The sequence below is a fragment of the Neopsephotus bourkii genome, unplaced genomic scaffold (assembly GCF_033783945.1).
Source record: "Neopsephotus bourkii isolate Nb327-2 ecotype Australia unplaced genomic scaffold, CSIRO-AGI_Nbou_v1 NB_1821, whole genome shotgun sequence".
Lineage (NCBI taxonomy): Eukaryota > Metazoa > Chordata > Aves > Psittaciformes > Psittacidae > Neopsephotus > Neopsephotus bourkii.
Genome location: NW_026902294.1, coordinates 191,651 through 207,073, shown reverse-complemented (window position 1 = coordinate 207,073; position 15,423 = coordinate 191,651). Strand labels below are relative to the sequence as shown.

Here is a 15,423-nt window from a genome sequence, read left to right as displayed (position 1 = left end):
ACACTACAAATCCACATGGAATTATATACCTATTTCCACTTATATTCAGAACTTCACAATTCCCTCATGATGGTCAATGCCCGAGTCTGGATGGCAAACACATTGCATCACCTTTTATTTGGGTCACTGAACGAAACCCACATCAGATTGCTACTACCCATTCATAATTAGACATGGAAACGCCTTCTTTGTCAGAGCAAAAGCTTCCCTTTGTGGTCAGTGCTTCTTCCCGCACTGTGCTTCAAGGACTCATAGGGCTGAGAAGAAAGGGCAGGGGAAACATTACATGATGACAAGTCAGCCATGGCGCTCTCTCTGCTCTTCCCTGCTGCGGCTGGAGAATGTTGCCATGGAAATTGCAGCTGCGAGTGACAGCTCTTAGGATTGAAGCTGCTGCAGACCCTGCATGGGGATGGGATGGAGATAGCACGCGGCCACGGTGGGACAACCATGGCGTGTGGCTCTGTCTGGCTGCACCACACAGACCCCCAGGGCTGGGAGGGCTTCTGGGAGCTCTGGCAGGGACAAGTGCTGCTTCCTCTGCATTAGGCAGCAGAGATTTAGTGAAGCGATTACCATCCGCAGCTGTAGTGCTCTGATAAAATTACACTGAAATAGTGCACTAAATTATATTGACAAGATGCATCATCTTTGCATTCTGCACGTGCTGGCTGGGCTCTTTTCCTTGAACAAAGCACTGTTCTGCAAAGCTAATGAATCTGTGGGAAAGTTTCCAAGGGCAGAAAAAAGCAAAGGAGGTTTATGGCAGCTTTATTTGATTTTATTTTCATCATTAACATTAGAGCTGCTCCATTTGCATTCATGAAGGTGATCATAGAGATGGCAAGACCATAAGTATAGTAAATAAACTCAAATGCAGAACACAAAATGCAGGGATGTTCTCAGCTGGTGCTCCTAAAACAACCACTCGATTTGACTCCAGCAGTGCCGTCTTCACTGCCATATGGGTTTGCTAATACTGGACACAGCTCTCACTTGGTAAATTCTCCTGGAGCCAGCAAGTTGCCACAGTTAAATCACATCTGCTTACTGACTGGCTTTGATCTGAACTAAAATGACAGCCTAGAATCTCACTAACATTTGATCACAGAAAAAAAAGGAGCGTTGAAGATAAATCTAAAGGAGGAGCCATTTAGGAGATGTGGAACAAAGGAAAGTAAAATTATCTCCTTCCACTGGAAGTCAGTTTTAATTCAATTTAACCAAACTCATAAGCAGCCAGCTCTTATCATCATTAAACAAAGGAACCAGCATCATGTTAAGGGTTAAGGGTTACTCACGTGATGAAGCTCTTCAGATAATTACTGAATCTCTCTTTGAAAGGCTTGTGATTTGTATGACAGCAATAAAGCCCTTAATATATGTAATTAGAAATGAAGACGTTTAACGAAATGTAGACATTTAAAGCTACCAAGAAACAGAACTGCTAAATGCAGATTCTTCTTCCATTTAAAATCATTCCTGTGCAGACAAACGTTCCTGGAGCTCAGCCTGTGATCAGCTGCTTTGAAGGCTACGCCTTACATCTTCCCTCAGTTTTTATCACACAAGTGCCTATTGTAACAACACCACATTTTATCTCCAGTTGTCTTTTCCTTTTCCTAAATTCAAATGCAACAGAAGGCTCAATTATTTTTTTAAAAGATCAATTTAAACTCTTTCCTTTGAGATGGAATCACAGTTTTACTCACTCAGCCTCTGTTGCTATAGGCAAAACTGAAGGGAAAAGGAGCAAGAATTAAATTTCCATGTGTGTTTTCAATGAACAATTGCAAGCAAGTAGTGAGCAGAAATGAAGATATAGGCAAAACTGCCCGGGGGTTTGCAGAGCACAGAGAAGGCCTCTTCACATCCTTACCCTGATTTGATCTTGTACTGTGTTGATTGTTCCTTTTGCAGCACTGCCAGTCTCCAACTGCCCCATCTACTGGCAGCAGAACGTGGCGGGTGCATGAGCACAGGAGTGAGCTGACACTGCTGAGGATGAGATCTAACAGTAAATCCAGAAGAGCACAGAAAGTGGAAAGAAAATGGAAGCATTTTCCAGATTTAACACTGTACAAGGTCTCTAACTACATACTTACAGACATAACCCAATGCCTGCTCCTTGGCTGATGAGCTGTTTGGTGAGCATTTCCTCATTCACGAGTGTTTATTGGCTTTAGTTGCAAGCTCCAGGACTCTGAAGAGCTCCTCTCTATCACTCTGCAAACACCGCAGAGCCTGGCTGAAGAATGCTCAGTATGAACAGAGACAGGTGAACCACAGCGGGCTTCAGCTCCAGAAAAGGAGCTCTGCACACTCCGCTTTCTTCAAAGTCTTCAGTATCTTGAGCACTTCCCTTTTCCCCACAGATCTTTTATCAGGCAAATTAGAACTTCTCAGAGAAAGAGGAAAAAAAGATGGTGCTACCTGTCCTGTATCAATCGTTTTGGCAGAAGAGGAAGATGCCTCCATGCAGAGTTGTATTAGTCTCTGCACTCCAGGGAGAGGAGAACACAGGGCAAGGAGGTGTGGAAGCAACAGGACAACAGGCACCAGCAATTAAATTTTCATCACTTTTGTTGATTGTGGAACAAGAGAAACCCCAAAAGCACTATAGTTATTCTACCTACAACCCAGCGTGTCCGATGTCAGACAAAACCACTGCAGCAAAGTTCCTCACAGAGCCATTATTCCTACCCAGGTACTTATACAGGCAAAAAGCCCTGCTCTCCTCCAAGGTTGCTGAGCCCAGATCACAGCCCAGACCATGCAGTTCTGAAGCTGCCATCTAAAGAAGAGGCCATCAGACTCACAGAAACTGGCGTGTTGCTGTTACATTGTGCCTCACACTGTTTGGTGGCTTTTAGCTGAAGGAGGAGCTCAGTGCTCATCTTGCAGTGAGCTGTCATCCATTTCACAGCACAGCCAGGCTGCGCCTTCCAAATCATTCTTCAGTAACTGCACCTTTCACTTGCAGCAAAGGTCACCTCTCAATTCCTCAGGCATTTAATATGAAAACCAGGGTCACCTGGGAGCAAGGTGTCCCCCCTGCAGCTTTATTCAAGCAGGAACTCATTAGCTTGCTCATACCAGCACTGGAAAAAAGAGAGACTCCAGATTAATGGCATGACCCAGTGAACTTGCTGAATGAGGTAAATGAGACCAACCTGCTCAGAAAAGTGGCTGCAGACGGGGCACTCCTCCTGAGAAACCAGAGTGAGTGTGGTGGAACTGCAGCTAACAATCCAGAAGAACCTACCAGAGGTGTTTGAGAGGGGTCACGCAGAGCAGACCCATTGCTCTCCAAACAAATAAGACAGAATAAGCTTTTGGAAAAGCATGCTGCCATTTCCAGGGAAGAGACCTGGAATTCAGTCTTCCAGTACCTAAAGGGGCTACAAGAAACCTGGAGAGGGGCTTTGGACCAGGATCTGTAGGGACAGGCCAAGGGGAATGGCTTTAACCTGCCAGAAGGGAGACTGAGCTGAGCTCTTAGGCAGAAGCTCTTCCCTGTGAGGGTGCTGAGGCGCTGGCACAGGGTGCCCAGGGAAGCTGTGGCTGCCCCATCCCTGGCAGTGCTCAAGGCCAGGTTGGACACAGGGGCTTGGAGCAAGCTGCTCCAGTGGAAGGGGTCCCTGCCCATGACAGGGGGTTGGAGCTGAAGGAGATTTAAGGTCCCTTCCGACCCAAACCAGTCTGGGATTCCATGAAAAGGAATCAGACCAAATACCTGGTAAACATAAGAAATGTGTTTCACAAAACTATTAAAGCTTTCAGCAGGCAAATTCTGCTTCAGGGTCTCTTCACCAAAAGTGATTCAGGTTGAGGAAGTTTGTGCAAGTTTACATTAACCGCACAGATTTAGAGTACACTTTTTATCTGTGAACTTTTTATACCCATCTGTCAACAGTTTCTATTTCTGGTGGGCAAAAGGGGTTTCAGAAGTCTTTTTGTTTCCTGACTTCCAAGATTGACAAAGAAAAATGCCATTTTAAGAAACATGTTTCTAAAAATCTTTCACTACTCAACAGTCCCTGCTAATGACAGAGTCAGTTCAACCATTTCCATGGCTCTGAAAGTCAGAAGCTGTTGCTGTTTACCAGACAGGTCACATTCATACAAAACGCAGTTTTCAGCAAGTACTAAAAGCAGCTCTCGTACTTTTATCCCTCTGGTGTATGTTGGCTTTGAGGTTACAAAACCAGCTTCTGTCTGTTGTGGCCCCAAAAAGCATCTCCATGATTTCAGAGCTGGCCAAGTCACAACAAACTCCTGTGGCTCAGAAGTCCCTTCTAAGCAAAGACTCAGAATGTGTTTGCCCTGAAGTCACAGAACGTAAAACTGCTTAAGGGTAAAACCAGGAAGATCTTGAGCTCAAATCCCATGGTCAGAGGGGAAAGCCAATCACACAGGTCCTGATGTGCATTGCCTGAGGCGTCTTACCCTTTGTAATGCTAAGGGGCTTCTATTTTCTGTCACCCTTTCACCCAAGCTGCTGAGGCAGGTTTTCCAGAGCCTGTGCAACAGTGTTTTCACTTGTTCCTGTGCTGTAACTCCTCAACTCACACCTGCAACCTCCACTACTGCATGTTACAGTTTCTTACAGAATGTGATTGCCGGTAGCCTGCAAACCATCCCTTCTTTCTGTATGCCTCAGCTGTATATTTTGGTTTACATTAGGGGACTCCATAATATGGATGCTCCAAACTTAATAAAGCCAGATGCACGTGCATCTGGCCCCAGTGTTTGTATATTCCTGTCAGCACTAACTGTGTCATAAGAAACAGCAACAGGGATTTCACACAGGCCCTGAAAAAAACCTCAGTAATTATGAAGGCAATAGTATGACAAGGGAGACCACATGCTGTACCAGGAAGGACACCAGCGAGGATGCTCATCTGGGAATCCTGTCCCTTCTCTTCCTCAATGGCCTCTGGGGAAAGTTTTCCCTGTCTCTTTTCTCACTCTGTCTTCCCCATCCATTCCTTTCCCTGCACCCTGAAGACTTTTACCGTCAGAACTGATGCTTGCCATCAGCTACAGATCCACTACTAAGCTTTTACACAGCTTTTAAGCCTGTCTCAACATCCACTGTGCCTCCCTCTTACATATTCATCCATACAAGCTCCTGCAAGTTTCCAGGAGCTGCTTTCACTCAGTAAAGAGGAAGTTTTTCAAGCAGTAACTGACAAACTGATAGGCCCTACAGCCCACAGCACATCACACCACATCCAGAGACAGGCACTTTAAGGCACTTGAACTGAAGATTTAATGCAGTAAGTGGAGCTTTACCTTCTGTAGGAAGAGGACAATCCTCACAAGCATCTTGGCATGCAGTTCCTCCAAGGTGAACAGAGTTCGAGGCGTGCGGATGAAGATCTTGGTCTTGCCATAAGCCACATCGTGCTGAAATCCATGGCACTCTATGAGCTTCTTCACAGCATCTGTGTCCGAAGGGAGGTCATGGTTTGGCCAAGTGAATTCCGAGATCATCTTGTACCTGGAATTACAAGGTATGATTTACAGATATAAACCTGTCATCGAGGTTCTCAAGGCCAACCTTCAACAGGTTTTAGAAATAATTATGATCTAAATCCTAATAAAACTGATTATAGATAGAAGAAACTCAAGACATCCTCTGCAGGAAGTTGTGATCCTCAAAATCCAAGGAAAATGAACACAAAAGGCATGATTTTGTGGAGAGTTTACTTCATCAACACCAAACTGATGCAACATGACAAACCTCACCACTGTCTGTCTTCCTGCAGGTTTGGCAGTTCCTTTATTCACACTCTCAGCATTCCATTTCAATGTTATTTATTTCTGGTGAGAAGAGCAGCTTTGGTGTGCTCATACTGTGCAGGAGCAGCCAACTGCAATCAACTGCCTTGTCAGAAAGCCTACATTTAACAATCCTGCAAAGAATTTCTCTTGTTCATCACTTTGGTATTTCACATTTCTAACATCTTTCTCTGGTTCACCACATTTCTAACAACATCTGTTATTTACCAAGGTAGCAGGTAGCTGACTGCCACAGTCGTGAACACCACAACTGACTGTAATTGTTATGTCCCATCCTTACTCTCCAAGCTCCTCTTGACACTGGGAGAGGGAATATAGATTGGAACTAAGACAACTACAAATCAACCATGAGAGTAACTAGATCCCACTTAGCTCTGTATGATTTACCAGCCTGGCAAGCGCTGATCAGGTGAACACACACTGGCACAAAGCAACAATGAATTTTCTATGTAAGATTTATGGACATAATAAAAACTGTTATAGACATTTTCACTGTAATAGTACCCACATTCCTGTTCTAAATAAAATAAGCATGCAGCAATCTGAAGCACTCCTCTATTTAAAAGACCACAATCCAAGTCAAACATCAATCTCAAATGTTTCAGACATGCAGAATTTTCAGCTCCTATTAAATGGGTGCAGAAATAAACCATTTTACTGGGGAGAGGGTGCACTGCAATGAGTTACTAAATGGACTAAAATCAGCCTGAATGGAAATAACATCACCCTGCTGTTTTCATTCATCAAATTAGCCTTCTGGAATAAGCTGTTGAAGGGGGTGGGGAAAAAGGAGGTGCCTATGCAGGGAACACCATCTAAAGTGTTATAGTTACACCACGTAGACAAGGGATCTTACTGGTTACTAGAACAGGAGTACTTAAAAAACATCTTCAGACTCACAAAAGAGGATTTTGTGTTTATACCTGGTTAGCAGAAGCATTCCTTCATTCAAATACAGGCACACACAGGGCATAAATATTTTCCACTTGTTTCTCTTTCCTATTCTCACCAGGAATGATGTTCCTGCAATAATTAATTCACTGGGAAAATCCTCCACCTTAAGACAGTTACACTGGGGAAAAAAAGACAAGCAGAGCAGCAGCACAAGCCCACAGGGGCCAGAAAAAGATGAGGAAGATGTTACAGACCTGACAACCTGCCCAAAAGAGATAGGAAATTCTCTTCCTCCTTCACAGGTCACAGATAGCTGGTGTCTTTTATGTGCTATGTTCAACACAGCCTGGAAACAGGCATGTGGATGCTGTGGGGGTGTTGGATTACACTCGCCTGTGGCCATGGCTGCAGATGCCTCACAGGCGCCATCCTTCCCCCTGCCCCATACACAGACCCCTTCCTGATACCCAATCAGTTTCTTTTTGATAGTAAGCTATATATTATGCATATATATATACACCCATAAAATGCAGCACATCTATTTAAGACACATGGCCCTGATGTGCATTCCACCCAATTGGAAGATGTAGTTACCAAGTGAACACACAACATCTCCTGGTCTAACAAAAATATATGTGGGCTTTACTTCCTACAAACTGGCCAGGGCAGAGTGGTGCACACAGAGCTCAAACGAAATTTGAAAAGGACATTTAGTATGGTCTTAGCTGGGCTTTGCTTCATTTCCTACTGACAGATGTAAAATCACCTCTTACTGAGTGACTGTGGATCTGTCTTAAGATGTGCCACTGATGCAATGCAGGAGTCCAGAGCTGAAGGGCCTGGAGCCTCCTCCACTTTCCCAGTCTCCCAGTGAGCATGTTAAATATAAAGGAACAGAGATCCCCTGTGATCTCAGTTCACAAACCACTCAAACTGTACAGCTTGTCCCACAGATCATCTCCCCAGCCCCTGTAAGAGGGTTTCTCATCCAAAGACAAGGAACAAAGAATTCTGGTGAAAATAAACCCAATATCCAGGCCAAGAGACTGTTATTTATTGGGTTTTAGCTTAGAAAAGGCAATACCATGATATGCAAATACAGTGTCTGATCCCTCACACTGGAGATGATTAATCCCACTACAGGGTCCAGTAGAACAAATGCTACAATAGCCTGAAAGCTGAACCAGTTGCCATGGGCTAATTTGGTTTACAGGCTGTAAACATGACTTCTGGTCTTTGGCTTACAGGAGCTCATCAAACCTTCATTAAAAACAAAGCAGCTGTTTATATTAATAGTAATTACACAAATCTGAAGAGTAAGTTGTAATGAATTCCACATGTGAGGGTGAAAGCATGCTCTAACCACTGCATGATGTTGAAGAAAGCTGATACACAGCCGTGCAGGCTGTATTTACTGAGCCAGACCCTTTCGTTCCACTTCAGGTATCATGAATATCCAGGCAAATCTCCACTGTGAACAACAAAAGATCTTTCAGCTGCACTTTGTTTCTAATGCATGACATCCCACCTGCTCAAAGAGTTTAATGTTTTTCTACACTCACAGCCTTTTTCTCACCTGATTCCACAACAGAAGCGAAAACTCAATTCACTATTCCATCAGCACAAGGTGGAATTCTCACTACCCAGGCTAATTCACTGAAGCCACAAGACAAATTTCAATCTAAAACATCTGTCACAAGTCTGGTAGGAATTAAGAGGGCAAGAAGTATTAAAGCCATGTTTTACTGGGGTCATGTTGCTATCCCTCTTCAGAATTTCACTTCTAAAGTCCAGAGGTTTTCTCCTGCACTCGTCACTGTGCATCATCAAGCACCTCCCAAGACACATAGTGTCTGTCTGTCTCTCTGCAACAATTAGACAATGTTAATCAGTTCTGGTTTGAGGGTTATGCTCCGGGAAAGAACTTCAGTACCCTTTCCTGCTGCAGAGAGTAATATAGCAAATGGAGTTTAGCAGAAGTGAAGCCTCTACATGCCTCTACACACATCTGCTGCCACAAAAGGAGAGCAGAGTCCCTGTCAGACCCATGTTACCACACTCAGTCACACAAGTTGAGAGCCCAAAGGACTCGAGACTTACTCTTCACTCGAGGGGAGACAGTCAAATCCCACACCTCACTCCAACACATGAGCTTGAGTCCTACTAAGAGCTGGATGGAGTCACCCCTCCTACCTGTGCAGAAACTTCTCGTAGGTCTGGCGGTAGGCGAAGCCGGCGCGCCGCACCCGCACGTTCTCCAGGAGGCCGAGGTACTCAACCTGGTGCCTGCACCGCTCCTCGTCAAACACCTGCGGTGACTTCTTGTCGTTGGGCTTGATGCAACGGACGTAATAGGGCTCCTGAGGGGCACATCAAAGAAGGTTCCGTCAGAAAGAGAAGAGTGCCTGCAGGCACAGCTGCTGCTCATGGAAACACTGAGGTGTCAGTGCACCCAGCACCCGAGGGAGGTTTGGCCACTGAACAGGAATTACAAGGTTAGAACAGAAATGAGACAAGTGGCACATAAAATGTTCCTCCCCTTCACACACTGCAGTGCATCTGTTGCGGATCCACGTGTTACACTGTTGAGTTTGACCGACCTTGGCTATGTATCAGAACCAGTTCCACATCCTCCTCCTCTGTAGACAAATGATAACAAGAAGCTTCATGAAAGACAGAAAGCCCAATGTAATTCATTGTCCTGATTGTCAGATACGGCTTTCCCAGTATCAACATCTAAAAGCAGCATGGATTACTCCATAGCTTTTAAACTATGCTGACTGAAATCTTCTACAGACTGTACCACCAGGCTTGAATGGTGGAATTCTCTGAACACTACCATGTATGGGGCAAAATCCATTTTACTTCCAGACCACACCTTCCACAGGACAAGCACAAGCCATCATCAGCATGCGAGTTCCTCTTTCTGCAACCCTTGAACTTGCAGGCAGCAAAGAACATTGAACAGGGACTAGTGGCTTTATGCCACAATTGAGAATGAAATTTCAGCAATTTTCCCCTGGACCAGATGAAATGTGGTTGTGAAACCATCTGTAACAGTGCTCTAAGCAAACAGAGGCTCCTTCTCAAAAGGGAAACCCCTGGGTTCTCCAGTGCCTCTTCTGGTCTAGGACTGCCTGATGTTTTCAACAGTGATTCCAATGAAGCAGAACAATGTGGGTGCCAAATCTTGAGACAATACACAGCTTGAGAGTGCAAGAACCCACAGCATTAACAAATGGGAGAAGTGGTTTGGAAAAAAAAAAAAGGAAAAAAGCTTAATTTGGTGAGGACAAATGTAAAGCTCACATTTAGGCAGAAATACTTCTGCAATAAAAAGAAGGAAAACCTGATTTACACTCATGCTAAAGAGAGAACTACAAGCTCTAGCTCAGCGTGAGCCAAGTTCATATTTTTCTAAAGAAGGGGCACAGGAAGAGGAAAACTGGAAGACAAAAAACCCAGCAAGTTTCTACGTGTGGGCACATCACCTTTGGTTTGGGACACTGCAGCTCCAGCGGGGTGCGAACGGTGGTGAGTCAGTTGAGGGAAGAACAGGCAAGATCAAAACCCCAGAAAATGTGACTCAAGAGGAAATACAGTTTGAGTCTTGAGGGACTGAGAAGCAACAGAAGCATCCTGATGTTAGATGTGATGTGTTTGAAGGGTAGATATGAAGAAAAAGCAAACATTCAGGTTTAGGACAAAGAAGCTTTTCCTACAGTATAAAATTCAACCAATGCATTGGGTAAAGAAGGAATGGGAGTGAGATGCATGTGGAAAGGGAGGAAACCTCCTGCGCTAGAGAGGAACAACCTGAACAACCTCTTGCAAAGAGAAGATAAGTGGCAGAGCTGTCCTCAAATAGGATATGAATTAGGTGCATTCCCAAAGTCCCTTTCAGCCCTATTTTCTATGATTTGTCTGATTTAGCCCTATTTTCTATTATTTTAGGTCACTTAATCTCAGGATAATATGAATGGCCCCAAATTGCTATTTTGCCTTTAGCAGTATTGATGAAACAGGACCATCCTTGACTCTCCTGGCTAATCCTGGGTAACCAGCCCTAACAACAGGCCCACAGAGCTGCTGCTCACTAAGAAGTGTGAATAGGCTGAATGTGGGTACGGAACAGGCTAAGATACAGAGGCCTTGGAAAAGCAAACTCGTATCCTAGAAATCGATATGAGCCACTGGATCTTCTGGGGAAGGTATTGGACTGGAACATTTCCCTGCTTTTTTAAGCATGCAATCAGTAGCATCAGGCTGTGCTTTGCTCCTGGAGGGCTGTCCTTAGGGCAGGAATATATGGCACCAAGGAGAGTGGGTAAAATCTAAGCCAACCACCCCTTCAAGTGCTGGCAGCATCCCTGTCTTGCAACCCAGGAGTGTGTAAGTAGATATGGGAAGCATGTGGGCAGACAGAAGTACGTGTGGACAATGTATGTTCTCACATCATATCCCTTCTCCCCCAGCGACTTCATCTCTCCCCACAAAGTGCATCAGGGGTAGCTCTGTCACGGTCTTGTCTGGCTCCTTTCCTTACAGGGAGACTGAGGCAAAGCTGGATGCAGTGCAGAAAACTGCCCTGCTCCCAGAGAACCAGCTGAGCCTGTGGGCAGTGTGTCAGTGCTCTCTTCATCCTGCTCTGCCTTTCAGATCCTCAGAGAGTGGTGGGCTCAGGAAAGGAAGGAGCACTGAGGACAAGGCTTCCCCAGGGCACAGGCAGCAATGTCAGCTCTGGTCTGTGTGAGGTTTGCTACCTCACAGACAGAATGGAAAGGAAAGAATGGTGAAAAATAACATGCTGGTTCAATTAAAAGAGTTTTAAGATAAGATTTACATAGTAACTTTTTTGTCTTCCTCCTGATAATTCTCTCTGCTCTGAAGATAAGAAAGTTCACACAGGTCTTTATTCACTCGACAGTCTCCTACCAGCTCCCAGAACGTGCCATCTGTGTGGGTGATGATTTTCCTTTCAGCTGCAGAGCTGGGCTGTGCCATGGGAACATGCTGTCATCACTGCTTTTCACGCTCTCAGACACTGGGTGTCAAGCTATGAAGGCAGAAGCAGCCCTTTCAGAACTTCACATCAGCGTTGAAGTGGTTTTGATGTGGCCATGGCAGCTATAACTGATGAAGAGTAGGAGTTTACTGGACCTGATGCCTGCAATTTATAAGCTCTGTATTTTAATCTCTCAGTTGTATGGCAAAAAGTGAAGGCCAGGTTGTTCATCTGCTAGAACAAGTCTCTTATGTGATGGGGAATAAGCTATTTAGGGAAAATGCAGGATATACAGAGAACTCCCTGAATTACAACTCAACTCAGAAGATGTGAAAGAGGCTGCAGCAGTGGAGGTGAATGGTCTGCAGTTCTGCCCATCCCCTCTTGCTAATATTCAGCTAATATTCACCCACACATTAGTCACCCTTAAGGACAAACCTATCCCAGTGTTAGCAACAGGGTAACATCAGAATGATGGCAGACCATGCCAGATCTGCCCACAGTACCACTGTGTTGTATCTGTTTCTAAGATGAAAATAATTCCTTTGATGAGAAGGATATCACAAATAATCCATATTCAATCTGCAGAACTGCAACATCTTAGATGGCTGCCCCATTCCTGGCAATGTTTAAGGTCAGGTTGGATGAGGCTTGGAGCAACCTGCTCTAGTGGAAGGTGTCTCAGCCTGTGGCAGGGGGTTGGAACTGGAGGAGCTTTAAGGTCCTTTCCAACACAAACTATTTGATTATTCTATGATCTTGAGAACAGATGAAACAAATTAAAGAAATCATGAGGAACATGAAGTCAAGAAAGTGCATCCCACCCCTCTGTCTCAAAGGGAAATGGCATCCCCTGTTCATTACTGACATTACAGCCTCTGCTTCCCAGCTCTTCATTCCTGCTAACAAACTCCCTCCACCACTGCAAAGCTGCCTGCTCAGGTTGTTACTCATGTCTTTGCCATTCAGAAACACAACAAACTTCAGTGCAAAAGATCTGTGACTTCCAGCTCAGCACAAAGAGGAGTCCTGTGTCAAGATGCTGCTTTCGTTTGGAAAACAGAAATCGGAAGTTCCTGCACAGACAGGAGATCATCTGTAAGAGCAATTACAGTGTAATTAAAGCCTCTCAGCAATGACAGCTACCAGGGTAAATTCTAAAGCAGATTATTCCATGCTTACAATCCCACCAGCCTCAGCTCTTCAGGGGGATAATTATGCAGCTCCCATTATTGCACCATGAGGCTGTCAAGCCTGGGAATGGCATTTTATAGATGGAAGAACTGAAATGCAGAGACATAAAGGCCCCAGCTCTGAAAGCCAGTTGGATGCCTGATGGCACCTCAGGTTTTGGTGGTTTCTTTGGTTTTTAAATCCAGCAGTTTAAAGCCATTGCTCTCTAAACAAACTCCTCCTTCAGAGGTGTCTTCTCCATAGTTTACAGCTCTTTAGATGAGAGCAGGGATAGGACACATGACTGACAAATCTGTGTTGGATATATTCAGTCACAGTGCTGACATTATAACTTTCTAGAGATGAAGCCTGTCAAGCTGAATAAGAAGAGAGCTATGGAAGGAAGAAGAGCCAAACAAAGGGGGTTACAGAGAAGGAAAGGGGAGGTGTAAGATACGTAGGTGAGAGAGTGCTCCTGGAGAAGCTCATCATTCACAGCCATGCCAGGCAAAGGGCTTCCCAGTCAGTATTTAAGAGTAGCCACTCAAAGTACCTTCTAACCCAACCCATTTCATGATTTTATGAAACCATCAGCTTGAAATGCAACAAAATTCAGGCCTATCCTCATGTTGTTTTTTCAGAAACAGCTGAGAAAAACATAAGGTGCTGTTATGTCTCCCTCTGGACCCACAGACCACAGCAGCTCACACCACTGGTGCAATGTGGTTTGCAGAGAGCTGTTTTCATCAGCTGTTACTGCAGGCTTCCCACAAACAGACCTGCAGGGTCTAAGCCACAGTCAGACACTAGGTGTTGTTAGGTTCCCAGAAATGCAACTCTGGTCCCAGGTTAAGCACAGGAAGAATGAGCAACATGCCCCAAGGGAAGAATCTCAGTACTGGTAACTGCAGTGAGCGATGTCCCCAAAGGAGACTGTTTTCACCAGCCCAGGAACAGTGACTGTCACCCACTGCCCAGCCCCAGCAGAACCTGGGACACGTATCCAAACTGGCAATGACTCGGAGGCAGAGCATCCCAGTTATTTGTGCATAACCAGTGTCTAGCAGAGCATGGCTTCAATACCCCATTATTAGCTTGCTAATAACATGCACATAGTATTAACTGTCCCAAGAGTCACCTCAAAGAGATTCTGGTGACAGAATGGCCAAGCAGAAGCAATCTCTCTGCACTGTTTTACCATCTGAAGTACACAAAGCTTGTGGTCAGGACCCTTATCTATGCAACCTCTCTTTTCTAGGACACACCAAAGTTTAGTCCCTTTAAGCTTGACTTCAGGACAGGTCTCACCAAATTTGGGAAGTTCTGAAGATGTAGAACAGCAAGATCTCCACTAAAAATAGCTACAGCTCAATCACATAAGTTAGTTTGCAAACTTCAGGACCCACAAACACTGTTCTGCAAGGAGCATTAGCCATGGAAACTTTTAAACAGCAGACTCCAAAGTGCAAACTTCACCCCCTTCATTCCAGCTCTCCAAAAGTTGGCCATAAACATCTCCTTTGTTACCACAACTCCTGAGAAGATAGTCAGAACACTTTGCCCTTTACCGCTTAATTATTCTAAATGTTAACATATCCCACTCGTCTGGGCTCACTGTTCAAGTCTCATGGACCACATACCCCTTCCACAACAGCACCAAGATGCCAGGAGTGCAGCAAGGGCACCCAGTCTCTCCACAAATCAGAAGCTGGAGGTGATTCTCCAACAGGAATATTTACCTTTGATGCCAGGTTGTCCACTAGTGCAATCATGGAGTTCTTAAAAAGAGCAGCAGCTGTCAAAGGTCTCTTGGTTACCTCAGTGATGCTCAGTTTACCTTCAGGCCACATCATCTTCAACACGGGGTTAGAGCTGGAAGGAAGTCTCTTTAATTGCATAGTCTAACAGTACTAAATTCAGAATTCAAGACTGCTTTTGCCCAGATCTACTGGTGTTTTCAGCTCAAAATATATCAGCCAAGCCAGAATGACATTCCTGGGCAAAATATCTCTTGCTCTTGAGCAATATATGGCTCAAGCTGAATCCACTTGAAAAATGACAAGCGCATTCTCCTCTTCAGATAAAGATGTGTAGTAATGGGATAGTGAAACTCCTGCAGAAGTGATCTATCAAAAGCAGAGTCAGCCTTTCTGACACAAACATAAAGAATTTAATCAAAATAGTAAAGAGTAACACCATAGCCCACAGCGTCCTCCCTTGGAATGTGCTATCTGATTTCAAGCTGTATTTCCATTCTTGCTATATAAAATAATTTATACATTTTAGCCTTTATTTCCTTGAAGGGTTGAAGGTGAGGTAGAATGGCCATGATGGATGGCAAGAGCTCTGCAAGAGACAAAAGCTGAAAGCAGCTACAGCTATCTAATAGCCAATCTATCACATGCTGTAATATGCTGCAAGTGGTCTTTGGGAGCAGCCTTTTACCAGGGACTTAATGGAAAACAGAGGTTGCATTTGATGAAACCTCAGGACAGTAAATATTTTGCAGGTTTTGGTTAATGTGAAGCATTGAAAACACGAAC

The 15,423-nt window shown here is 44.6% G+C and overlaps 1 protein-coding gene across 3 annotated transcripts in view; it reads right to left on the bottom strand.

Moving 5' to 3' along the window:
- The window catches only part of MYO1D (myosin ID), a 110,083-nt gene that overhangs the window by 54,501 nt on the left and 40,159 nt on the right, over window positions 1–15,423 (bottom strand). For all 3 annotated transcript variants that reach the window (XM_061343195.1, XM_061343197.1, XM_061343196.1), the window contains 3 exons: window positions 14,620–14,752; window positions 8,896–9,062; window positions 5,299–5,506 (listed from right to left, as the gene is read on the bottom strand). In XM_061343195.1, the coding sequence (XP_061199179.1) occupies window positions 5,299–5,506; window positions 8,896–9,062; window positions 14,620–14,752 (508 nt within the window). The remainder of the gene's footprint in view (window positions 1–5,298; window positions 5,507–8,895; window positions 9,063–14,619; window positions 14,753–15,423) is intronic.